The sequence below is a fragment of the Melospiza georgiana genome, chromosome 2, assembly GCF_028018845.1.
Source record: "Melospiza georgiana isolate bMelGeo1 chromosome 2, bMelGeo1.pri, whole genome shotgun sequence".
NCBI lineage: Eukaryota > Metazoa > Chordata > Aves > Passeriformes > Passerellidae > Melospiza > Melospiza georgiana.
Genome location: NC_080431.1, coordinates 1572134 through 1598546, shown reverse-complemented (window position 1 = coordinate 1598546; position 26413 = coordinate 1572134). Strand labels below are relative to the sequence as shown.

The following is a 26413-nucleotide window of genomic DNA, read 5'->3' as shown; positions in this document are numbered from 1 at the left end:
AGCCCAGAAGGACCCCGAGGAGCAGCGGGCATTGCCTGGAATGGAGGCACGGACCGTTTGCAGAGGGGCTCAGACAGCAGTTCCCGTTTCTGACCTCCCAGAGCTCCCACACAGCTCCCAGGTATGTCTCAGCCACCCCAAATCTTCTCTCTCCTTTCCAGCCTGAGGCTATTGTTCCTCAGCAGCGCTAACACCAAAGCCATCTTCCCTTGGGATATTGAATCCCAAGCAGTATACCTGAGAGATGCCTCAAAATCAGAGGTTCAAGCAGGATGAAGTTTGGAACTTCCCAGGGAGCCAGCTGAAGTGCAGAAGTGAAGGAAAACTTTTGCAGGTGGGTCCCACTGGAGGTGTGCTGAAGGCAGGGATGTGCATCCCTTTCCTGAGGGGAAAAAATGTGCAGAGGCTGCTGCTGAAGCTCTGAAAGGAGCTGGGCTTCTTCAGGGAGAGGTGTGCTGCTTCAGCACAGGCTGGGAGTGCATCCAGCCACTGCCTTGTCCTGCTTTAAAACATCAACTGGAGCCCGAGCTCCAGGGGTGGGGAGTGAAATCAGCTGGGTTCCAGGGAACTTTGTCCAGTGACCCCAGGGACATCAGTGGAGCCGGGGGATGAGGGTTTTAAACAGCAAGTTCTATGGAATATAGACCTGTCCTTGTCCTGATCCCACTCAGCTTCCCTGGAACCTCTGCTGGCTCCTAATACAGCTGGTGTAAAAGTGGTAGCTCTGTGTGGGAATTTCCACTCTCCATGAGTTGCTGTCAGGTTATTCCAGCAGGAATTCATCAGGGAATGTGGGGCTGTGGGTGTAACTCACCTGACCTAGTAAAGCTGATACCAAACCCCAAATCCAGGCACCCCAAATCCAGACACCACATAGAGAACAGTCTCTGTGCTGCCCTGTCAGCTAAAACCCCTGGGCTGGGAAATTTCAGCAGCCAAATACATGGAATGCTCTAAATCCCAGCAGCCAGCATTCCCCAGGGGTACAATCCGAGTTCCAGGGTGGCAGCTGGTGTCCTTCCCCTGCTGCTGGTGGGACAAATTCCCCTCAGAATGGGCAGGAGCTAGGAGCAGGAGGGGTGGGAGCGGCATGGGGAAGTGCCGGGAGATGAGGGGGCTGCAAGGTCACCTGAATCGGGAGATGAGGCCGCTGCAATGTCACCTGAATCGGGAGATGAGGCCGCTGCAATGCCGGCTGAATCGGGAGGTGAGGCCGCTGGAATGTCACCTGGATCGGGAGGTGAGGCCGCTGCAATGCCGGCTGAATCAGCAGGGAACATTCCTTTCCTGCAGGAGCCAGGGCAGATCCCTCCTGGCCAGGCTGGGGGGCAGCTGCTGGGTCTGCTCTGGGGTAGAACCCCCTGCCCTGCCAGCAGCCCTGACTCTGCTTTCCCTCCCAGCTCCTGAGGGTGTCAGGGCCGCCGTGAGGGAGCTCAGGCCCAAAAACCCCACAGCCCACAGAGTGAACGATCCCAACACAGAAATGCAGTGTTGTGACAAAGAACCTGTTAAAAAGGCTGTGACAACACTGTAGTGGGATTCCCAGGAACCTTCTGGTTTGCTTCTGGGTCTGTTTTTGTGTATTTTTAGTCCCTCAATGGGCAGTTTGTAGTATTTATTCTGGGACTCCGGGGTTGAGCAGGGCTGGCTTTGGATTGGCCTTCACCTCTGCTCCCCCTTGGGCCAAGCTGGGCGGACTCATCCCCTCAGCTCTTCCCTCCAAAACATCCCTGACTCATTTCCCTGCAGGTGACCCCGGGTTTTGCCCCAAGCTGTCCCCTCCTCACCTGCCCTTGCCCTCACGGTGTCCCTTCTGTTCCCCACAGTGCCCTGGTGACACCAGGGAGGTCCCTCTGCCTTTCTCCTGCCCCTCTCCAGGCCCGGCCGCTCCTCTGCTCGCTCTCTCTGCCCTTGTCCCACACAGTGGGGCACAAAAGGGGAAAGGGTTCATTAATTTAATTAATTCTGCAATTAATTAATTATTTCCAACTCCCCAGTGAGAAGAACATGAACTCACAGCCACCGAGGCCTGACGGGTTCCTGCAGTGAGAGCTCAGCGCGCGTCCACAGAGGTAAGTCCAGCATCTGAAACAAAAAAAAAAAAAAACACAGGCTAAAAAATGTGATTTATTTTGCTTATAAGTTATTTGAGGTTCTTAGAGCCCAGCCAACATTTGGTCTTGATTTTGGTTGAGTGAATCGTGAGCAGTGGGCACAGGTCATGCCATTCGTGGGGGCAGAAAAAGTAGATTGAGCTCACCTTATTTCAAGTTATTAAAAAAGATTTAGAACTCTTTAAACACAACACCCTTCAATTACCATAATGTTTCTTCCTTGATTTTAACTGATTCTCAGTACATTTTATAAAACTTAAAACAACACCTCCTCCTTAGCAGACTCATAAAACATTAGACAAAAAATCCTAATACCAGTCTCAGGCTTACACAAGAGACCTGCCCCATAATGAAACAAAAAAATCAAACTAATGTACCAAAAGTAGACATTATTAACATTAAAAATATAATTCAACCATATCCAAAAAGAACTCCAAATTTATTTCCTCCAAACACCAAATACTCTTCAAATTCTAAATCAAAAGCTCTTTAAAAAGTAACAAAAACCATTAAAAATTATTCAAATATCAAAAACCTATAAATAAATATTACTCAAAGCCCACAAAAATATAGAATATTCTAATCAATATCCTAAATACAAAAAAAAACCCCACTTTACAAATTAGTACCATTCTAAATAGAACATAAAGAAAAATCTTTTACCAAGAAACGTAGCTCCCAATAAATAAAAATACCATGTAAAGATATAGGTAGTAATAGTAACCCAACAATCTAAGGTTTCTCCAAAACACTTTCAAAACTTCAATATTTATAAATAACAACCTTCAGTAAATCAAGTATTAATAAAATCAAACACAAATAAATTTCACTACATTTAAGTCTAAATAGTCTTAAATTTCATTTTATCGCTGTAATGGTCTAATAAAATTAGGTTTATTATTCCTTACTATCAGAATTAATTCTAAATCTTATTTAATGAAACTTACCCTAAATTTTATTATAAATCATTTTTCCAAACTATAAAGTATGTAGTTAATTTTCTTCAAAAAGTAAAACAACTCCAATTATAACAACTACAATAAAACTCTAACAAACACCTACTCATAAGTAAAAAAATACAGTTTATTACATCATCCATTTCATAAAAAAATCTATTCTTCATTACAAGGTCTAGTTTTTATCTTTTATAAATAACACCAAAAAAGTAGCAATTACTATTAATATAATACTATTTTAAATTTTTTACTCTATTTCCCTAATACATAAATCTTTTTAGAAAGTTATCTTAGGTTCTCCAAACACTTAGTACTAATAGACTAATTATAGAAAATTATTAAGTTTATAATAAACATTATTTATAACATATTATTAGAATATTTACAACTGTCTTTCACATACTTCACCATCTCTTTATATAATTACCAAAACCACATAATTTCAAAATCCCACTTTTTTATTCTCTAACTACTTATACATCTCTGAAACCAAGTGAACTCCCTAACTAATCTCTACACTAACCCTGTCATTTAACCTAATATTGTCTCATAATTTTAAATATTTTTCAAAGTTAAAAAAAACTTTGTTAAAAACCTCCTCCAAACTATTAATCTTATAACTTTCCTCAGTTATTATTACATAAACACTTCTATAAAAAATCCAACTACAACATTAATTTATTTTTCTAAGTTTCATACTAAGTATTCAGCCTCTCCCCTACAACTACATTTCCTCCACCCTCACACACTCAATATCCAAATCCAAATTCACAATCCTGTCTATAACCACTTTCAAATCTTTAAAAAATAAGTTTACTATACTCAAAACATCTCTATTCTAAAAATACTTTTAAAAACCCAATTATTATATGATTTAATTAATCTTTAATCCTAAATTTTTTACTCATAACTACTATTTTTAAAAACATCACATAAAAATGTATTAAGTAACATGCACCAATTACAATTTAAACTATAATCAAACACTAGCACTACCTAAATAAAATCATTAACAACAATCCCAAATGTTTGCTATATCAAAAATAAATTTCTAATAGTTTTAACTTAACAATTTAACTTTATCAATATGACAACTAAACCTATTTTTAACTATTGTGTAACCTTCCACTAATTTAAAATTTATGAACTGTTACTAAGTCTAAAATAATATACAATATTTTAATACTTAAGAAATGTATAATTTCACATGTTACTAATTATATATAATCAAAATAATTCCTAATTATTTTTTCTTTACTGCATACATTATTTTAATCTAATATTTCTCCATACTTATAACAAAAAAAATTATAATAATAATATCTTAAATAAGTATCTCACAAATCTCTATGCAATTTTATAAACCAAGATGTATCAACTGTTTATTTCTCATATGAAAACATAAAGTTTACTTACATCTCAACAGGTACAAAAACCCAGGTAAATTTCAATAGAAAACATAAAACAACATCACACAAACAACCACACTGACCACTCCAGCACTAAAAAATCAATGTAAATACAAATGGAAATTACACAAAAATTCCAACTTACACCTAACATCTTGTATTACACCCACCAAAAACTATTAACTTTACGTGTCTTTATAAATATAAAAATCAATAGTATAAAATTCTTATTACATAATAGCTTAAAAATATAAAATTCAACCAAATATTATGCCTCTATTTAGTTTGTTTACTTTTAAGTATACAACTTTACTAATTACCCAGCCGAAACCAAACATTTAAATAACTTCAAATAAAGTTTCAAGTTTAAATACTTTGTATTTGTCACTACTCAAAAAAATCTGTTCTTTACTTACCTAATCAATATACCAATTACAAATTATCCATATAAACCTATTAATAAAAATTTCTTAATACAGAGTGAGAGGGGAGATGTGGGAATTGGAAAACCAGAAACTTGCAGAGACACCCAAAGATTGGATCTGCAGCCTGGGAAGAAGCTTGTATTGATGTAGAAATACAACACACAGGCATTAACAGGAAAATAATACATAAAGCAGGTAGAGCTGTGATGGTTTCTAATTAATGGCCAATCACACTCAGCTGGCTCACACTCTCTGTGCCAGCCACAAGCCTTTGTTATTCATTCCTTCCTTTTCTACTCTTAGCTGGCCTGCTGATGAGATCCTTTCTTCTATTCTTTCAGTATAGTTTAATGTGATACATACCATAAAATAATAAATCAGCCCTGTGACCCTTGGAGTGAGACCCTGGTCCCTTCCCTCACCCCGGCCCCTGTGAGCAGTCCCAGGCTGGGCTGGCAGCAATGGCATCCCCAGGCAGGGAATGCAGCACAGAGGACAAGAGGAGCCCTGTGTGCCCCTGACTCACCCACAGCAGGGCAGGGCCTGAGCCCTCCAGGGCAGAGCCTGTGCTGGGGCCTCGTGCCTGGGGCTGCTCCAACACCAAAGCTTTTGGCAAAGGTGGCAGGAGGTTGGTGATTTGTCCTGGCCTGAAAGAGAGGAGGAAAAGAAAATTATTGCACTGTGGAGGTCAAAGGATCCAGCTTTCACACTTCTGCTCTGAGGGCTCACTGTGGGGTTTTATCCATGGGAGGTGACACCAATTCAAACATATCAGTGCCCTTTGCCAGCATTTCTATTCCCAACCATTTCAGACATTAGAAGCAAGCTCATTTTTCTTATTGCATTCTTTGCCTCATTTGAACAGAACCATTTTTATCTCCCATCTCACTTGTCAGTCCTTTAGCACTGGGCTTTGTACAAAGGGAGGGTGCCTCACAAGCAATCCCAAAGAGAAACCCCTCCAAAGCTGCCAGGGCAAGGTTCCAAGGCACTCCAGAGCACAGCCAGCTGTTCCTGCCCTGCCAGGCCACACAGCCCTGTGCCATCCAGCTGGGCTGGGCAGGCCAGGCAGGGGCTGCCCTTCCTCCAGGGAGCACAGAGAGACAGCCTGGGCAGCACCTGGGAACAGCAGGGGAAAGGCAAAGTGAAAATGTTTACTGTCAGAAAATGAGTGTCTGCAATCAGAGCTTCTGGACAAATTCAGTAACAGCACTTTCATATGATAAATATGGGCCCTGCCCATCCTGCCAGCCCAGGTGAAAGCAGGAAGGAGAGCTACAGGAACAGAGGGAAGGCAGAGTCCCTTACTTGGATGGATTTCCCAAAGTCTCTTCTGCACTGTACACTCTGTGCTCTTTAAAAGAATGGATTGCTGCTACAAAAATGATATTTTATCAGCCACAGCCAGGGCAGGGTGAGCTACAGCTGCAGAGCCAGGTGTGGGGGGAGTGCTGGAGAAGTGAAGAACAGGCAATCTTGTCAAAAATAAATCTTGTTTAGATTCACCAGTGCTGGGAACAAGGAGAACACGCTGTCCTGGATGCATCAGGGACACAATGGCCTGGTTTGGCTGTTGTCCTTTGCCCCCAAGCTCTGGCCTCACCCCTCTCCAGAGGAGCAGGGAGTTCCTGCAGGGTCAGGGGACTCTGCTCCCACTCCAGGGATGTGCCCAGGAAAGGAGGGAGCTGTTCACAGTGACTGAGCAGTGAGGAGCTGTGCCACGGGCAGCTGGGGCTGGAAATCCTCACTCAGGATGGCACACTGGATGTGCCAGGAAGCACATGCACTCACCTGTGCCCGTTTCTGTGATGTGTCAGTCAGAAACCATGTAACCAGCGCCTTGCTCCTCACTGCACCACTTAGAAATACATTAAAAACAGAAAAAACCCAAACAAACCAACCAAACAACAGCCACAAAAGAGAGGGCTCAGTGCAGCACCATCTCAATGTTCTGCTCAGGGATGGACAGAAAGGAGGAGGAAAGCTGTTCCTCCAGTGCTGCCAGGTCTGGCCCAAGCAGTCTGAAACAGCCAAAATTGCCTCAGCTGCAGCTTCCCCCCTTGCCCTGACTGCTGAGGGACAGAGGCACCACAGAGCCCAGGCTGGCAGCACTCACACCCTGCTGGCACAGACATCTCCGTGTTCCATCTCTGGCCAAACAGCCCCAGGATGTTTCTGCTTTCCTGCCAGACTTGGCAAATGTCACTGACACTTATGCAGGCACAGACACCCTGTGTGGCTCTGGGGTCAGAGCCCCTTTGGCACAAAAACCCCAGAGAAGGTTGGGAGGAGTCTGATAAATCTTCCTCACACAAAGCTCCAGTTTATCAGATTATGCTCCTTTCTGACCCAGACATGGGGCAACTGAGGCATTTTAAAAACTTGGATTCCATGTTCAGTCTCATGTGAAGGGTGAGACAATACAGATGTTAGAATTCACCATCACAATCAGCAGCCAACTATTTCCTAATTCCAATACACTGTAAGTGTTTCTTGGCCTGTCAGCTTTTGCCACACCATGCTGTAAATGCCTTAAAGCCAATCATCTAAATTACCCCTTGTGAATCTTATTACAATGCATCTTTCATAGTTCTATTTCTCTAAGGTATCCAGTTTTATTTACAAAGTCACCCTTTAAAACTTGTTTCTAGCTCCAGTTCTCTCTCAGCAATGTCTGTCCTATTCCGTGGCATTTCTAAGTCAGCATTTCTTATCTCAGAATTTCCATACAGATCCACACTATGTGAGCCTTCTGTCAAACTCTGGAAATTTCCTACACATCCATTTCCCTCCCAGAGCTGTTCCCTGCCCAGCCCAGGGGCTGTGGGTGCTGCTGCAGGGCACAGGGGCTGGAGGAGCCCTGCAGTGACATTAAAGCCAAAAAAAGCAATTGCCAAGCACAAAGAGATCCATCCTCACCTGCTCTGATGGCTGAATCCCTGGGGCTCATCCTCAGCTGTCCCTGCTCCAAGGAGGAGGGCCTGGGCTCACACACTGCCCTGCCAGCAGAAGGGAAAGGGTTAATGGAGCTTTTGGGCACGTTCTGTCCCCAGAGGGGTTTGGCACGGGCACGGGAAGCTCTCACACACAGAGAAAGGGTTAATGGAGCTTTTGGGCACGTTCTGTCCCCAGAGGGTTTGGCACGGGCACGGGAAGCTCTCACACACAGAGAAAGGGTTAATGGAGCTTTTGGGCACGTTCTGTCCCCAGAGGGTTTGGCACGGGCGCGGGAAGCTCTCACACACAGAGAAAGGGTTAATGGAGCTTTTGGGCACGTTCTGTCCCCAGAGGGGTTTGGCACAGGTACGGGAAGCTCTCACACACAGAGAAAGGGTTAATGGAGCTTTTGGGCACGTTCTGTCCCAGAGGGGTTTGGCACGGGCACGGGAAGCTCTCACACACAGAGAAAGGGTTAATGGAGCTTTTGGGCACGTTCTGTCCCCAGAGGGTTTGGCACGGGCGCGGGAAGCTCTCACACACAGATTATCCCGAGCCAGAGCCCTCCGGGGCACCCTGCAGACAGAGAGCAGGAACAGACCCGGCTGCAGCGCTGATCCTGCTCCTGCTTTCCCAGAGGGGCAGGGACAGCATTCCCTCCCGGCCCCGAGAGCCCCAAGGACAGTCACTCATTGGGGTGGCGCTGGAGCTGCCACTTTGCTGGCACTCCTGCCCTACAGCCAGCAGGTTTCTGTGGGAGCAGGAGTTATTTGTGCAGGTCAGAGTCTGCACAGCCCCAGAGCATTCCCTTAGGGACACAAAGCTTCCCACGTGCCTTTTGTAGCCCAATTTGTAATTGAAGTGCATTTCAAGAGAGTTTCAATGGGAATGAGGTGCCCTGGTGCCAGCCCAGCATCAGATATGGGGCATGAGGAGACTCACCAGACACATTCCCTGCAGTCTCCCCTCTCAGCGCTCCAGCTGCAGCATTCGCATTTCTCACCGAGTTCTCTTTCCCGGATTCCCAGCAGGAAACTGGTGGCCGCTTCCAGATGCAGATCCCCAAGGCAGCGCTGCTCCTCTCCCCCCCGAACCCCCCCTGCCTCCATCCTTTCCTCCTTTTATAACCACGGCTCCACCCAGGATTCAAAGGGAGGCGCCCAGGTGCTTCCCAGACCCAAATCATTCCAGGTGTTTCGGGAATTAACAGCAATAAGCTCGTCCCTTTTGGGGTAACAAATTATCTGTTTCCCCATTTCCCCTTCTGTCTCCTGTTCCCTAAGGCAAATCACCCGGATCAGGTGGGGGCCGGAGTAAAATGTCACGTCCAAAACCAAACCAAAGTTGTTTTTCCATCGGTTTCCCTCAGGACTGTTCAGTTTCCCCGCTGTTCCTCGGCCACAGGAGCAGCTTCTCTCTGGGACCCGTGGGTAAAGGACCTGCTGCCTCGGCAGGGCAGAAGGTGGAGCTGCTGTTGGTGATTGTGACAATGACCCGAATAATCAAAGATCAGTGGGAAGTTGTTCAGTGCACCGGCAGTGATAGAGAATGTGCTGGACTTGTGTCACACGTAGAGCTGGACAATGACCCTGAACACCCCAAAAAGGCAAAGAAACCCCGAGCCACGCTGTGATCAGACCCCATAGGGGCGATTTATTGGAAGCGCCAGTGAGGAACAACGGGAATTCCCTGGCCCTCAGCTTGGTCCCGCCTGCCCACACCGCCGCCCTCGGGAAGCGCTGCTCTTCCCGGCTGCAAAGCCAACAAACATTTTTTCCTCCGTCCGTCAAAACTCTTCTCCGACAGCCTCTGTTCTCCCGCGCTTCTCCTCCTACAGCATCCTCCTCCTCGCGTCTCTGGGGTCCCTCCCCGGGCCTGTGGCTCCGCTGCTCCCCGGCGCTCCGGCAATGAATAGAATGGATGCGATTAATGTAATCGATGTGAGCCTCGCCGGGCGGCCCGGGGCGCCGGGGGCTCAGGCCAGCGCCGGCCGTGCCAGCACCATCAGACGCTGCAGCTGCTCGTAGGACACGAACATCACCACGTTCCAGGAGCCCAGCCGCAGCAAGGACGGGACGAAGCTGTGCCGGCACAAGCGGGGCTCAGGGGACGTGCGGGGACATCCCCAGAGCGGGGATCCCCCAGATCCTGCCCGCGGGTCGGGGTGTTTGGGGCTCCGTGCCGCGGCCCGGGCGGTGCCCGCAGCCGGTCCGCAGGAGCTGAACTCACCCCTTGTAGAGGCCGGCGGGGCCGTCCTGCATGAGCAGGGCCAGCAGGCAGCTCAGGGCATTGCGGGGCTGCCGTTCATGGACCGCGTCTTCACCACGTCCGCCGGCGACGCCACCGCCGTGGCTCGGAACCCGGCACCGAAGGCGGCCACGGGGTGGCACGGGACGGTGTGTGAGGGCGGGCAGAGCCGGGGCTTGGACGCTGCAGGGACAGGGATGGCGCCCGGCCGTGTCCCCTCCCTGTGCCGTGCTCACCTGCCATCGGGATCAGAACCGGGATATCGGGACCGGGATCAGAACCGGGATACCGGGACCGAGATCAGAACCGGGATACCGGGACCGGGATCAGAACCGGGATATCGGGACCGGGATCACAACCGGGATATCGGGACCGGGATCGCGGCTGGGAACGGGCGAGGCCCCGGGACCCGCCAAGCCCCGCGGGCGCCGCCTGGCGGACACAGCGCGGCGGTGCAGAGCAGCGCCCTCCGGTGGGCGGCGGCGGGACTGCAGCGCCACTGGGGCTTCAATAGCTACAATTTTTTTGTTTTAAAATTTATTTTATATTATTGTTGTTTATATTATTATTGCTTTTATTTTTATTTGTTTTATTCTTATTTTTCAATTTATTTTCACTCGTGTTCACGTTGAGCCTCTCGCTGAACCCAAGAGATAAGGAATTTCTTGCCAAGTTTTTGCTCCTACTGACCAACTGGACCCATACCAAATCCTCTAAATAATTTGGAGGGGTTTTTTTTCCCAGCCTAGGCAGGGAATTCTTTTTGAGAAAAAAAAACCCGAGTTAAAAATATGGGGTCTAGGGGGAAGAGAGGGGTCCTGGGTTAAATTAAAAAAGCACTAGGAAAAGTAAATCTCTGGAAGGTTTCATATTCTCTCCAAGCCTGGTTTTTGTGTTATTTGCTCTTGATTCCAACTGCTCCCAGGGATTTTAAACCTCTGGGGTTAAAATGAAGTGCTGAGCAATACAGAAAATAATGGAAGAACTCTCTGGGTTGGGCAGTGGGAGCCTCTGTAGTGCCATAACACAAAACAAGGACAGACTGGCAGGGGAATACTGACAGTTTATTTCACAGAGCAATGCAGAGTTTATTTTGATCTAGCTCTAGTTTAATTCAAAAAGTATCTTCCTCTGCTTTTTTTTCCAAAAAAAAGGTAGCAAATATTCAGGACAATAACAGTCAGTGCATTATGCATGAAATTTGGGTCTTGTTTAAAAAAAAAAAGAAAAAGTTAATTGTGAAAACAACTCTTTGTTGGTTTGCTTTTTTATCACTTCCAAGCTCTTAAGCACTTAACCTTTCAATCAAGTCATCTCCAAGGATAGAAACAGAACATGCAGGTGATCACCAACAGATGCTGAGGTTGAACATCTCTCACTTGGCAATGACAATCCACCAGGAATGGTTCAGAACAGCACCACATCAAAGGGAGAAGCAACTTAGTTCTCAAAATCCCTTCAAACCCACCAAAATGTTGCAGTTCTGCAGAGCAAGACACGCTGCATTTCAGGGACTGGAGAGTACCATGGAGAAGGACAGTATTTGGGGAAGGTAAGAGGAGGAACTTATTCCACTTACACTCATAAAAACTGGGGGAGATGCAATTGATTTTGGGTGGTGCTTTTTAGAGCATCAAAATTCACATTGTCATATTCAAAGAAGGTCTTTTTCCACATAGTGAGGTTGGCCACTTTTGCCCCCAACTTTTAGACACTAAGCCCAAACTTCAGGGTTTCAAAATGCCACAGGACTTCAGCTTAAAAGGACAGAGCAGTTCCAAAACAAGAAGAAACTGCTCAGGGCTGTTTCTCTCGTGCTTTGGGTGTGGAATGTGATGTATATCAGCATTCCCCAGACTGCATTCTCCTATTTTTTTTCAGGTTTTACCTTTTTTTAATTTTATTTATTTACTTTTATTTATTTACTCTGGTCTAAGAGTTTGGGTTAAAGCCTTTTGCATTGGAAATTTGCTGATGGGAGCCTCTGCCTTGAGATCCCATCAGCATCTGCTGCAAGACCATCCCTCCTTTGGAGGACACGAGTGTGCAGCTTTAAAGGTCCTGCTTTTACAGCAAGGAGCAAAGGTCTCCCTGCAGGAATAAATTATATCCCAGGGCTGCTTTGCCTTCCAGACTATTTACATCTCCTTGGGAAGCTCCCAGTGCACCAGCAGCTCCCCTCCCAGAAGGGAAGCAAGGAGTGACTGCAAATGCCACTTGGAGTGGCAGGCACTTCAGCCAGATGCCAGCACTGCTGGTGCCCATGGCATTGCCAGTCACAAGCCATGGGGGCTCCCAGCAGAGCCCAGCCTGGGGAGAAGAGAGGAAAAAAAGGGGAAAAAATAGAAATCCAGAACTGCTGCCAGCAGAGACCAATCTGCAGCCAGTGCTCAGGATTGGCCTTCAAAAGTCTGGCAGGACATTCCAAGAAGGCCATTCCCCATGGAGCAGCCAGGCTTTGGGGAAGGAGGGTGGGACAAGGAGCAGGTGCCCAAGTGACAGAGCCAGTGCAAGCCCTTCCCTGGCTCTGAACCTCAGCAGGGAAGAGCAGCCAGAATTCCTCTCCCAGGCAAGCTTCTCTTCTCCCAACAGCCTCCTGCTGCACCAGAGCTACAATTGCATTGCCCAGGAAAAGGGGAACGGGGGGAAAACAAAACAAAAGAAACCATAACAAAATCAACACTTCACAAGAACACCACAACATTCAGCTACACAGTCGCTGCACCGGGGGAAGGACTGGATTAGGGAAAGGGGGAGAAATGGGACAATGGGACACAGGTCCAATGTGTTGTTCCCAAAACCCCCCAAGGGGACTCAGGCTCTCACATCAAGATCCAAGAACTTCAGCCATAAGGTTGAGGATTTAATGAACACAGTAATTCCACTCATGCCCTGCAAAAATTACACTCAAAAAAAAAAAAAAGACAAAAAAATTTTCAGATTTTCTACATATTTACAAAAACAAGCCCCCCAGCCTCACAACCAGGGAGGTGGAGCAGCCAGTGGTGGGGAGTGGGAGCGGGTTTCTGCCCGAGCAGCAGTTCCTCAGAGCTTCCCATCCCAGGGAGGGAGGCAGGAGAGCACGGCTCTCACTGCAGGAGCATGGCAGAGCCTCAGGGATGGCAGAGCCCTCAGGTGATGGCAGAGCCTCAGGTGATGGCAGAGCCCTCAGGTGATGGCAGAGCCTCAGGGATGGCAGAGCCTCAGGGATGGCAGAGCCTCAATGATGGCAAAGCCTCAGGGATGGCAGAGCCTCAGGTGATGGCAGAGCCTCAGTGATGGCAGAGCCTCAGTGATGGCAGAGCCTCAGTGATGGCAGAGCCTCAGGGATGGCAGAGCCTCAGGGATGGCAGAGCCCTCAGGTGATGGCAGAGCCTCAGGGATGGCAGAGCCTCAGGGATGGCAGAGCCTCAGGTGATGGCAGAGCCTCAGTGATGGCAGAGCCTCAGTGATGGCAGAGCCTCAGGGATGGCAGAGCCTCAGGGATGGCAGAGCCTCAGGGATGGCAGAGCCCTCAGGTGATGGCAGAGCCTCAGGGATGGCAGAGCCTCAGGGATGGCAGAGCCTCAGGGATGGCAGAGCCTCAGTGATGGCAGAGCCTCAGGGATGGCAGAGCCTCAGGTGATGGCAGAGCCTCAGGGATGGCAGAGCCTCAGTGATGGCAGAGCCTCAATGATGGCAGAGCCTCAGGGATGGCAGAGCCTCAGGGATGGCAGAGCCTCAGTGATGGCAGAGCCTCAGGGATGGCAGAGCCTCAGGGATGGCAGAGCCCTCAGGTGATGGCAGAGCCTCAGGGATGGCAGAGCCTCAGTGATGGCAGAGCCTCAGGTGATGGCAGAGCCTCAGTGATGGCAGAGCCTCAGGGATGGCAGAGCCTCAGGTGATGGCAGAGCCTCAGGGATGGCAGAGCCTCAGGTGATGGCAGAGCCTCAGGGATGGCAGAGCCTCAGGTGATGGCAGAGCCTCAGGGATGGCAGAGCCTCAGGGATGGCAGAGCCTCAGGGATGCCAGAGCTCTTGGTGGCAGAGCCTCAGGGATGGCAGAGCCTCAGTTGATGCGCAGCTTGGTGTCCGTGGGTGTCACCAGCTCGTTGGCAAAGCCGTTCTCGGAGCAGAAGGACAGCTCATCCGTGCTCTCCACGCCGTTGTTGATCTCTGGGAAGGGCACAGAAAGCAGGGAGGTCATCCCAGGAGCCTCCCCCTGGATGGGGAGCTGAGGTGCTGAGCAATGCCAGCACATGGCATCCCTGTGATCCTACAGGGAATTAGGAACCTGCTGTCATTTACAGCCAGTTCTGAACATACTGCCTCCAGTTTGGAGCTCAGCTCTACATTTCAGCTTTTCAAAACCCAGCCACCACCAAAACAGAGCTGGATGTCCCCTGCCATCCCCTCTCCATCCCATACACCTGATGTCACTGTCACAGGCTGGGCAAGTCACCAGTGGGAGAGTGGTACAAAGTACCTGAACCTAATCCCTGCCCACCCTGGAAAAGGTCTGGCTCCTCCAGTCACTGGTTTCACTGGGAAACACCTGCACCCACCAATGTTTTAATGGTTCTAATGTTTCACATCCACCCTAAGCAAGCAGGAATAGAATTGTTTCAGAGGCACAAAACTTCATTCTGCACCCCCCACCTCTAAGGGATTTATGCCTAGGACATGTTAGGGGAGCTTAATTGTGCTGTGCCAAGCTGCTTTCCCTGTCTGGGTTCCCTGGATTTATACCTGATTTTCAGCCCCTCTGGCTGCCATTTCACACAGCAAGCAGTGTTGCCTTTTTGCTCTGTCTGTGCCCAGAGCACTAAACCCTGATCCCCGCTGGGCATCTCCAGACCCTAAATACAACAAAAGAAAACCCATAACAAAGCTCAGGGGGTGGGGGGATTATATTCACATTCCTTCAAAGGTGAGCTTTCCAGCTTCATGCACCACATTTAACCTTTTAAAGCTAAACATTTCCATCTTTGCTCACGGTTTTGCTGTCTTTCTTAGAGGTGGAGTGTGATGGACACATTGTCAATGTGTTCCCACAGAAATAAACTCTGGGAGGAGCATGGGGATACCAGGAATGCCCCTGAATTCCAGGTCTACCCCAATCTCATCACCATGTTTGTGGTCACATGTGCCATTATCAGTGGATTTTTTGGCCTCTGACAACGGTGAGTGGAGAAGATGTGGGACAGCGTGAGATGGGATAACCAGGGAAGCTAAATGCAGGATTTCTGAGCTTATCACTGCTGGGATGGGCCTCAGAATCACAGAACAGTTTGGGCTGCAAAGCACCTTAGGGACCATCCCATTCCAACCCCCATGAGCCATGCCCATATCCCGAGGTCAGCCCGGCCCCCTGACCCGCAGCAGGAAAACCCCTGAATCAGAGCAGCTCCTCCCTCAGTGGGCTGAGAGCTGGGGGAGGCACCGGCAGCCCCATCCCTACCTGAGAAGATCAGCTTCTCCTTCATGATCTTGACGTCCTGGCTGGAGCGGCGCACGGCGGCGCTGAGCATGATCTGCTCGGGGTTGTAGGTCCTGATGCTGCCCAGGCGCCACCTGCAAGGCAGGAGCAGCATCTCAGGGGCTGCCTCTGCACAACAGGAGCACCCCCAGTGCCAGGGACCCTCTGCTCCCTTGCACAGCCCCTCGTGGAGGAGCATGTTCAGAGATGAGTGACCTCAGGCATCTTTAAGCACCCTATTCCCACCTGGGAATTAGACCCATGGATCCACAAATCCACGAACTAGTTCCACAAGTAGCTGTCTCACAGCCCTCTCCAGTTGTGCAAAGGAGCAGAGGTGTTTAAACTTTTAGAGGGAACAGAACAAGAGAACCAGCCAAGTAAAGAAACAACAAATTTTTCCTCACCGCGGTCAGGCTTGTGGGAGAAGAGAGCTCAGAGACAATTTAAAACTTTCAAACCTGAGACACAGCAAGGAAGTGGCCTCAGATTGTGACAGGGGAGGTTTAGATTTGGTACAGGAAATATTCCTGCCCAGGGCAGTGGTGGAGCGCCCACTTTGGAGGGATTTAAGAGCCACGTGGATGTGGCACTTGGGGACACAGAGCAGCCCTGTGGCAGACGAGGAGGGGAAGGTGGAACAGGGGGAACACAGCCTGGTGGGCTCAGCCAAGGCAGCTGCTCCCAAGATCCCACCACAAGGGGATGGTGTTTAGGCCAGGCTTTCACAGCCCACACCCCACCGAGCCATCGGCAAACCCCGCTCTCCCTGCCAGAGCCAGGGATGCCCTGAAACTATTTTATAAGGACACAGCAGGGATTTAGGGTGGCTTATGAGGTTTCTGATCTGCTGGCACCATCTAGTGGCTCACCCACACAAGAGAAGGTGACAAAACAATCACCTTTTCTATTTCTAACCCTCTAGCCAGCCCCAGGAGCAGAAGATTTGAGGAGCCCACAAATCTCCAGCCTGGATCTACGGCATCAGCCTGACAAATCAACACCAACAAAGGAGGTTCTGCAGTTTTTTTTTCCCACGTAAATGCAGCTGGTGTCAGTTTTGTAGGGTTTCCACCCCTTCCCAAGTCCCAGTGCCTGACACTGAGTGACCTGAATCAGGCTTTGAGCAGGGTACAGATGGAGGCCACACAGAAAAGAAGGGGTGGGATGGCAACACGACACAACTCACAGACCCATGGACAGAAGCAATGCAGAGGAAGCACAAGGAGGCAAAAACATTGAAGTATAAAACAAATATTTTTTTTTCTTCTATCATCATCATCTAAACTGAGCCACTCTGACCTGGAAGAACATATTTTTTGCCTTAGCATCCCCTGCATTTTTTGCTTTAGATCCCACTAACGTGATTGCAAGATGTCACAGTACAAGATCCTCCTCAAACTCTAAATCAGGACCAAAACACATCGGTGCAAGTATTCTCTCTGCCCACCACACCAGGATTTTCAGCATCAAGTCACTCTGTGGCCAAAAGTGACCCCTTGCCCACAGACCCCAGCTATCCCAGGGAGGAGAGGGGTCCCTCTGAGGCACAGAGAGCCCAGCCCCAAACACGTGCAGGGCCCAAGGGCTTTTCTCCTGCTGCCCAGAGGAGCAGGCACTGCTCTGTGCTCTCCACCTCCCGTGGTGGCTGTGGGCAGAGCCAGGGGGGTAAAACACACACAGGGAGAGAGGATGGCTGCTCTCACAGGGGTGAGCCAGCAAAGGGTCACCCCATGGCTCTGAAATAATCTCTCAGAAGGGCCACCAGGACATTTAACCAGATGCAACTCCAACCAACACCATGTAAAACTCTGTGCTGTGCTCAGAAGCCTTGGGGTCTCCAAAAAGCCGGTTGAATAGAAAAGAGCACCTCTCCTACCCCCTTGGACTCTGTTGTGGTGGCCCAGGTTTGGGACAGCAGCGTGCAAAAAGGCCAGAGACAGCAGGAAGGTCCTGTTCTGGGAGGCTGGCGTCAGGGCAGACCAGACGGACACGGGGTGGGAACAGACTAAAAAATACTGGGACAACAACACAGAGACAGCATACACTGGGTTAGGGCCACGGCCAGAGCCCGGGGGCTGCCGAGGGGGGATGCTCGATGCCATGGAAGGGCGTGGGAGAGGAAAAATGGGGTTGTTTGGCACTGAGGTGGTAAGATGGAGCAAGCACAGAGCCAAGCCAGCTGCAGAGTCCCCCTGGTGTGCCTGCTCCTGCCTAAAGCCTGCCTCTCCTCATCCATGGGCAAGGGGAGAGGGAAGGGGAGAGCACCCACAGGAGGGCTCAGCCCAGCCCTGGTTTGGGAGATGCCACGGGACCAGAACACCAAAGCACCTCATGGACACCTCAGGGACCAACCCTGAACCCAAGGCAGAGAATGGGGGCAACCAAATGCTCAAGGGTGCAAGGCCATGGCCCAGAGCAGGAGAAGTGGAGAAGGGAACACATGAAGAGCTCAGTCTGGGTGGGGAGGCAGTGAAGGCTTTAGTGCAGACAAGAGCCAGCACTTCCCTCCAAAGGCTGGGAATGACTGCTGAGGGAAGGGCCAAAATGAGGAGCAATCTGGGGTTCCGACTGATGGCACCTCAAATCCAGCACCCCAGGCTCAGCTCCCTCCCCTGCTGCAGAGCTCTTTGTTTCCACACTGTATTTCCAGCTTCACAATGGTGCAACTCAGCAAGATCCCAACTGATGAGCCAAACCTTTCCAGCTATCTGCCCCCCTCATCCAGACAAGCCCTACTTTGTATAATTGAATAGACTCCATGATTTTCTTTGGGATAGAGGCTGGTCTCGAACATCTCTGGTAAATACAGAAAGGAAGGGGTATTTTACATGGGATTATTTCCACAGAGAAAGCATTACATCCTCTGGGAATCTCCCAGTTACAGTGTGGCCTCAGAAGTGGGCTGTTTTAAAAGGCACTGACTTAGATCATTGCCACAGAAGGTCAGATTGCCTCCAAAACATCTACTGGCTTCAGCATCAGGCTTCCCTGGTGCTCATGGCTGTGGCCTGTGCAATGTTCACACCCTCACAGTCCCCTGCTGAAGCCAGATGTTGGAAAGCATCAGAAAAGCTGCATCCTGCCCTGACCATCTGCAGTGAAGCCATAGCAGAGAGGGAGAAAGAAAGAGAGGAAGGAAGGCTGAATGAAAAAGAGAAAGAGGAGGAAAGCACCAGAATTACCTGATCATGTGATAGCTGTGAGATGCCAGAATGCAGCAGAGAGAGAGAGAGAGGAGGAACATGCACAACAGTCAGAGCAGTAAGAAAATAAACAAGGCAAAGAGGCAAAAAAAGGTTAGTTAGAAGTCATCACAGTTGGTATTCCCCCTCTGGAGAGGCTGCCAGGATCCTGTCACTGGGGCTGGAGCAGAAGAGCAGCAGCAGTCCCTACCTTGGCTGAGAGAGAGAAGCCATGCAGAGGACAGAGCACGAGCACACTGAAGCCTCTGCTCCCACCCAGCCCTCATCCTTGCATGAAGGAAGCAGCTCTGGTGTGCCCCAAAAAGGACTTGGGGAAAAAAAACCAAAACAACCAACCAATGAACAACACAGAAAAAAAAAATCAACCAAGACACTGAGGGCCAAATGCCAAGCCCCATTCCCCAGAGCTGAATCACATCAGCAGGTGCCAGCTGGGCAATTCTGCTCTGATTTGGTTTTGAGACATCCTCAACCCTGCTAGCAACTCTTTCATGTGGTGGAGAAACTGCAAGATCAGGGAAAGGGCTCTGTCCTGCACAGGGCTCTTGGGAGAGCAAGCCCTCTGCTGCAGAAAAGTCCAACCTCTGGAGCAGAGCTTCTCTTTCTTCCTTCTAACTAAGCACCAGATTTGATTTGCAGAATCACAACATTTCCCATAGTAACTCCCTCCTGTGGCAGGGGTGTTGGAACTAAATGATCTTTAAGGTCCCTTCCAACCCAAAGCATTGCATGATTCCATAATATTTCTACATCCAAACAGGAACAAACTGATTTAAGACAACTTTTTGAACACTGTAGTGGTGGAATCTCAAAATCCCTCCCCTGTTCTTCCTTTAAAGCACTGTCATGTCTTTGTCAACATCCTTTTCCCCAAAGCATTTACAGTTTCTCTTCCACATATTTTAGGAGTCAAGGAAGGCATCTGACACTACTAACTTGTGACCTCTCATTCTTAAAAGGTGCATCCAATTCTCCATCCCACCTTGGGAGTGGAATTATTGTTTGCAATGATTTTTTAATGAAAATTTCCCCTGCTATTGCAATCCAAGAACTGAGGCTCGGGGTACTCCTCTCTCCCACCTCCACCCGACAATCTGGACAAAACCACAGGTCACAGACACACAGGAGCAGAGCTGTAACAAACTTACTTCTGGAATATAAAAACTCCTACAATTACAAGAAATGAAATGAGATCAGACGTGATCCAGATTAGGTGGTACTCGTCTGGAGGCTGCAAGAAAACAGAAAACAGGAGCAGACCTTAAACATTTGGGTTTGTGCAACCACAGGGAGACCACACATGGCTGGAGTTACCACTGAGGAGCAAGAAAAGCACAGAGCTGCAGGGGTTAGGTATAAATCACAATATTTATGACCTTCCTAATGCCAGGCTGTCATCCAAAACTATCAGGGGAAACTGCAAACAGGAACAATTTGAAACTCTCCCTCCTTTTTGCGTGCTGACATTTTCTCAGAGCTCCCTGGGCTGAAAGTTTCCTATCTCAGCTGAACCTCAGGGTGAGGGCAAGATGCAGTTTGGGAATCCAAGTCTGGGGGAAAACAGGGAAATATATCCATGTAGGGTCCATTTTAAGTGCAGATGAGAGCTTTTAGGCACGGGACCTTTAGCCCCATGCTGTAAATGTGATTTCTGTCCTTTCAGGCACTGGTAGGTCTGGTTCCAGTCGCCACACTAAGTGGTCAGCACACCAGCTGAGGCATCATCACTGGGTCTCTGCTTATTGTCCAGCAATGGGGTAACCAGAGGTAAATCCTCAATTTGGGATTCGGAACAAGCAAAAAACCCATTTTGGCAAAATGATACACTCAGAACATGCAAAAAACAATATGGCCAAGACACAGAGGTCTGGTTTGCTGGTTCATCTGTGCTCCTGCTTCTCCTGCAACTCCTAACAGCTGCTCAGCAGGTCTGCAAAGGTGCTCTTCCCTCAGAGGAGAACTGGAAAAATCATGTGGGTTGAACAGGGAGTGCAAAAGGATCCCACCCAAACTGATGGGATTGTGCAAGAGCAGCACCAATTCATCACCATCTCAGGGCTCAGCTGGACAGAGAGGGAAAACCCTCAAGCCCAGCCAAACCTGCCTGGAAAACCTCTCACCCCCACGCCCCCCAGTGCATTTGCTGGTGCCAGAGGCTGCCGGGGAGTGCTTACCATGAGCCAGATGGGGAAAGGCACCTTGCGGAGGAGGTGGGAGCTGTCGGAGGTGACCGAGGGGACGCCGGCGCACCAGAGGATGGAGAACAGCCAGGGCTCGTTCACCGTGTACAGGTTCACACTCAGGTTGGCCATGCTGTAGTCCCTGCCAGGGCACACACAGGGTGACGTGCAGGACCCCACCAAACCCCATCTCTCGCCATCAGCCCCAGCTGGGTTTGTGTGGTTTGAGTTGTGGGAAGTTTTTAACGGGGTGTGGGCACCTCGTGAGCGCTGCAGGGCAATGTTTGATCCTGACAGCTTCCCTCACCTCTTGGCTGCTGTCTGGCACGGGCCACAGACCATCTCAGATGCTTCCCCAGGAATGATGGACGTGGTGTGTTCCTGGAACAACCATCTCATCGTGCTGATGCAAAATCAGCATCTGCCTCAGACGCCTGGAACATTTTGGGGGCAATCTGCTTAATTAAACACTGGCAGACCTGTCTCCAACATCACCTCCTACAACTTCCATGCCCTTGCTTTGGGGACAATTGCAGACTTACAGCTTACAGTCTCCTGAGGTCATTTTCCAAGCAGCTAAAACTGCCAGCAGCAAACCAAGCACTGGCAATTACCTGGTACCCAGACAATTGACATCAATTGCTCTGTTTCCTCATGTCTGAAGCAGAAGCATCAACAATCCCCATCACACGGGCAGCACAGATTAATCCCTGCAATTTAGCACCGGCAGAACACTTTGAGGTGGAAGGGCACCCAGTGCAAGACATGGACATCTCCCAACTCAGCAGGAAGAAGGTGCTCCAAAGGGGTGCTCAAGGGCAGGGGTGCTTGCAGCAATGCTGCATCCAGGTGCTGGATTTGGGGAGAATTGAGAGAACTGTGTTAAATCAGGGCTGCAGCAACATTTGGCTGGGCACCACTGGGCTCAAGAAACATTCAGTGACAGCTCTTATTTTGGAGACAACTCAGGTGGGGTTGATGGGAGACTAGGGCTAAACTGGGATAGATGAGTGAGTTGGCATAGAGCCTTCTCCATGGGACAGAGCAAACAGGAGGAAAAACAAGCAGGGATTATCCTGCAGGTAAAGCACAACGTTGGTTTTAAGGGTGAGCAGCTGGACTGGCTGCTGGCAGACAGACACAGCTGGATCTCCCCAAACAGGGCCACGCTCCCAAACAGCTGCAGGCTCAGCTCTTCCCTACTTCAGCTCTGACATGCAGCCAGACAGCTCCTCTGGAGATATTTCTCTGCTGCAAACCTCTTTAATTTAAATTTCAAAAAACAGAAAAGCCCTACTAGAAACAATCTGCCCTCCCTGGGGAAGGGGGCAAAGCTGGGAGCTGAAACACCACAGGAATACCTTGCTGTGCCAGGGCCATTACAGAGAAGAGCTAAATAGGTGATACAGAACAGGAGTTTCTCTTTCTGCAAAGAGAAATTTCTGAAAGCATATCCAGACTTTGGGCTAATCAAAATTCCATGCTAGCAGCTCTGGAGCAGACAAAGGGCAGCTGTAAATGAGGATGAAGCAGCACTCTGAGGGAACTCAGTGTGAAAGGCCTTCACTTTTTCCCAGAACTGTGAGTGCAGTAAGAATCAGCCAATTCATACACTTGTATTTCAAAGAGGCCCATCATATCCTGAGGCAGCATGTAGAGATGTCAGAGGCAGCTGTGCCTTCCCAGAAACAGCCTGGATTCCGGATGATGGGCAGGGAAAAGCTTGCCCAGCTCAAGCTTTCAGGAGCAAATCCATCTGGAAAGATCCCCGTGTGCTGCAGACAGGCTGGGACGCTCAGGGAGGGATGCTGAGGGCTCTGGCAGTACCTGACCTCCTCGTTGGTGACCCTGGTGTAGCGCAGGTTGAGCTTCACGATGCCCTTCTCCCGCAGGCGCTCTGCGTCCAGCTTCAGGCCAGAGGTCTGCTGGAAACCTGGGGCAAGCTGCCTGACCAGCTGCCTCTCCGTGTCTGGCAGCCACATCACCTGTGGGGCAGCAAGAAAGGGCACAGGGTATGGCAAATGTGGCTCCCAAATCCAGCCCACGGCACGGAGTTCCCCGAGCTCACGCCGCGATTCCGAAGCGCGTCACACCAACAGCTCGCATTCGGCTGCAAGAGGTGAAGTGGGTCATGGAATCACAGGGTGGTTTGGGTACAAGGGGACCTTTAAAGTCATCTCTTTCCAGCCCCTTGCCATTCCAACACCTTTCTCTAGCCCCAAGCAGCCTAGTCTTAACAACTCAGTGACACTCATCTACCAAAGCAGCAGAGCAGCACAGAAGCAGCCATGTGCATTTTCAACAGGGAACCAAAAACCTGAGGGAGAAATCCTCATTCACATCCCCACATCTACATTTCAATGATCCTTCTCTTGCTCTTCATCTCTATCTCTGTTGTAGCCTTTTGGGGGACTTAAAAAGAGAGGGAGAACCGGTTTCCTTATACCCAGAGAGAAAGAACCTGTCCTGAGCTGTAGCAGGTGCTCCATTCCAACCTCTGTGCCCAGCACAACTTCCAGTGATGCCCCACTGGAGACACATTCATGGAAACCATAGGGATTTTGGAAATTTCCCCAAGCCCACAGAACTCACAGCCTGCTGCCGAATGCCCGATGCCAGGATGGTTTCCAGGGTGATGTTGATGTAAGTGCTGTAGTAGGGATGAGCTGCTGGCAGGTCCTGGAAGTTCAGGATCAGGGATGTGTTGTCCTTGATCACCTCCAGCATATCTTCCAGCTTGCAGACTGACTGGTTGGCAGCCTCCAAGTAGTCAGCCCTTGAGAGAGACCCTGCTGTCCAGAAAGGGTCATTCTGGAAGCAAAGCAATCCCAGGATTACTGCCACAAAGCCCAAAGTGCAAAGACTTTCTTGCTTTCTCTTTGTGGAGATGATGGTCCCAAAATTAAATTAAAACAAAGGGGAACAGTGTATAACATGCTGGTTTTCCTGTCATTTTTATAATCACATTAAAAAATGATTATAACTGGAGATCTTGAAGTTCTTTGTGGTGTCAGCCAGGCTTGAGGCCCCTTTTTCCAGAAGAGGCACAGAAAGACAAAATGGTTTAGACTACGCCTAAGCTTAGGAGAGACAGAACTAAACATGGTCCAGCTGCACCACAGCACCAAGGAGATGGACCTACACCACTCCCCCTCAAAGGGGACCTGGCAGGAGCTGTGATCCCACGGATCCCATGGCTCCATGGCACCCACCTGCAGGAACCACTCGCCAGCGTTGAGCTTCTCCAGGTCAGTCCAGTTGAACATGGAGCAGTGCTCGTAGGCGCGCTCTGGGAACACCTCCTCCACGTTGGTTGTTCTCCTGAGAGTCTTGTCGTGCATCAGGAAGGGCACCCCATCATAGCTGCAAACACAGAACCCCGTACAGGTGTGCAGGAGAGAAATTCCCCTTCCCACTCCAGTCTCTCTCACATCAAAATCCTTGGGAAGGTCTCATGCACCCTAAAACCACCCCAGCGTTCTCAAAAGCTCTCTTAGATACCTGCTGGGGGTTGGCAGTCACTGACACAACACTGTCCATGCCTCCCCACTTCCACTTCTCCCCATTACCCCCTAAAATATGTAAAACTCAGGTGGGTTTGACAAGAACACCCGCCCTGAATGCTCATCAAAGCTTCTGCAGCACCCAAAACCATCAGAGGTTTCCCTGGATGCACGGACACACACAAACACACAGCAGGCAGGAAAAGGAATTTTCAAAGCCTCTCACATCAGGCTTTCAGCAAGATGCAAGGCTCCCAAACTACCAAAAATGCTCTGGAATTGCCTTCTCAAATTGAAAACTGGTTTTGTGCCCACATGAGTTAAGTTCATGCTTAAAAAAAGAAAAAAAACCTGACACCTCTCAGATGAAACTAAGCAGGCAAATGCATGCCCTGGGGTTTTTAAGTCATCTGGATATTACAGAATAATGGTCTGGAAAGCATAAAAAAGCTCTTTAAACTTTCTTCCACTCCGTTTTCTGTGACCAGATCAGTGGTGAAACCACACAGGGTAGTGACAGTTTTTATCAAAGGCAGGGGTGCAGCTGTCTGCACCCAGGAATCAGGACAAACCCAGCCTGGTGGCAACGACATTTTCCAAAGCAAGGAGCCCATGTTCCTAACAGGAGACTCAGAAAAAGCCTGAAAAATGATGGGGTGAAATAACAAATCCCATTTGAATTAGGAGACAACCCAGAGCTGTTTCCCAGAGGGAAAATTAAACCCAGTTTTAGAGGATGGAGCAAATGTCATCTCAGCTTTACCACTGCGGCAACATTTGCTCCATCCTGTAAAATTGTCAGAAGTCCCTTCTGACAAAGGTCACTGGCACCTTTATTTGCTATTTCTGGCCTGTGCTGTGGCACCTCCTTCCCCCAGCCCAAAGCAACCCGCTGACACGGCAATCCCATGCTGCTGCAGTCAAAGGGCTTAATAAATACAGTTAAAAATAAAATTAAAAAATTAAAAAAGCTCAGCAACTGCAGAATGAAGAGTGTGGAGTGCTAAAAAGTGCCAGGAGCTCGAGTTTAACATCTCACAGAAGAGCAGAGCACTGCTAAGCCTTAACCACAGTGCAGAAATCCTCTGGGGCACTCGACATTTGCTCCATCCTTTCCAATCCTTCCCTCCCAGCGCCACTCAGGGCCAACCACAGGGTCTTGGCAGGCCCAGGTTTGAAGCAGGAATTCAGAGACAGCAAGCTGAGCTTTAGAAGAAGAGATGTGGGAGGGGGTGGGAGAGGGAGAGGAACAGGCAGCAATTCTGGGCTCCTGCTGCGTGGAGCAAAGCTGGCTTTCCAAGTGCTTTGGGGTGTGGGGTGGGTGTGCAGCAGGAGGTGATGGCTCTGAGTGCCTGTCCAAGCTGACCACCCCTGCTGGTACATGCCTAGAAGAACATGGAAATTTTCCAGGAGGGATGGAGCCATCCAGCCACAGGAGCAAAGAGCATCTCCTGAAGGATAAGGACAGCAAGGGGTGTTGTGCTGCAAACCCTCCCCAAGGCCAACTGCACCCATCTCCCACTTCTCAGTCTCAAAATCAATGGATCCTCTTTTTCTGAAGGCACCTGGGTCTCTTGGAGAAGGCTGAGGAAGCTGGGCCATCAAGGGCATTGTTGAAGCCTGGAGTGCTCCTCTGGGATGGCAATGGGGAAGGATCTTGGAGCTTTTCCAGCTCTCCTCCTCCCAAAGCCCACCTTTCTCCTTGGCCACTGTTAATGGATGCAGCCACGAGAGCCAAGTGCTCACCTGGGAGCTGGACACTCAAGTATTGTCCCCTCACAGCAGCTGATAAACTCATTTTGGAAAAAACAAAAATTGCATAACATACATCCCAATTCATACTCCACCCTTCCACAGTGACCTTCCACTCACCAGTGGGAAGAAATTCCTTGTTTTTAAATAATTTTTTCTCCAAAAAAAATTATACGAAGTAAAAAGAAAGCAATTAAAAATAAAACTTCCTTCTAGCAGGCAAAAAT

General features: G+C 49.2%; 1 protein-coding gene and 1 long non-coding RNA gene across 7 annotated transcripts in view; one reads left to right on the top strand and one right to left on the bottom strand.

The window, feature by feature from the left end:
• Positions 1–279: 279 nt before the first annotated feature.
• LOC131080609 (uncharacterized) lies at positions 280–5153 on the top strand. The gene is made up of 3 exons (XR_009114175.1): positions 280–334; positions 1998–2072; positions 4959–5153. It is a non-coding gene; the product is annotated as an uncharacterized LOC131080609 (long non-coding RNA).
• An 8815-nt stretch (positions 5154–13968) lies between these two features.
• GDPD5 (glycerophosphodiester phosphodiesterase domain containing 5) overlaps positions 13969–26413 on the bottom strand; it is a 99657-nt gene continuing 87212 nt past the window's right edge. For 2 of the 6 annotated variants that reach the window (XM_058018273.1, XM_058018275.1), the window contains 8 exons: positions 24144–24294; positions 23524–23742; positions 22759–22916; positions 20926–21073; positions 19900–19982; positions 18731–18745; positions 15528–15640; positions 14058–14242 (listed from right to left, as the gene is read on the bottom strand). In XM_058018273.1, the coding sequence (XP_057874256.1) occupies positions 14136–14242; positions 15528–15640; positions 18731–18745; positions 19900–19982; positions 20926–21073; positions 22759–22916; positions 23524–23742; positions 24144–24294 (994 nt within the window). In that variant the 3' untranslated portion in view covers positions 14058–14135. Of the gene's footprint in view, positions 14243–15527; positions 15641–18730; positions 18746–19899; positions 19983–20925; positions 21074–22758; positions 22917–23523; positions 23743–24143; positions 24295–26413 lie in introns of all 6 variants that reach the window. The other 4 variants (XM_058018278.1, XM_058018276.1, XM_058018274.1 and 1 more) reach the window with 4 other exon arrangements.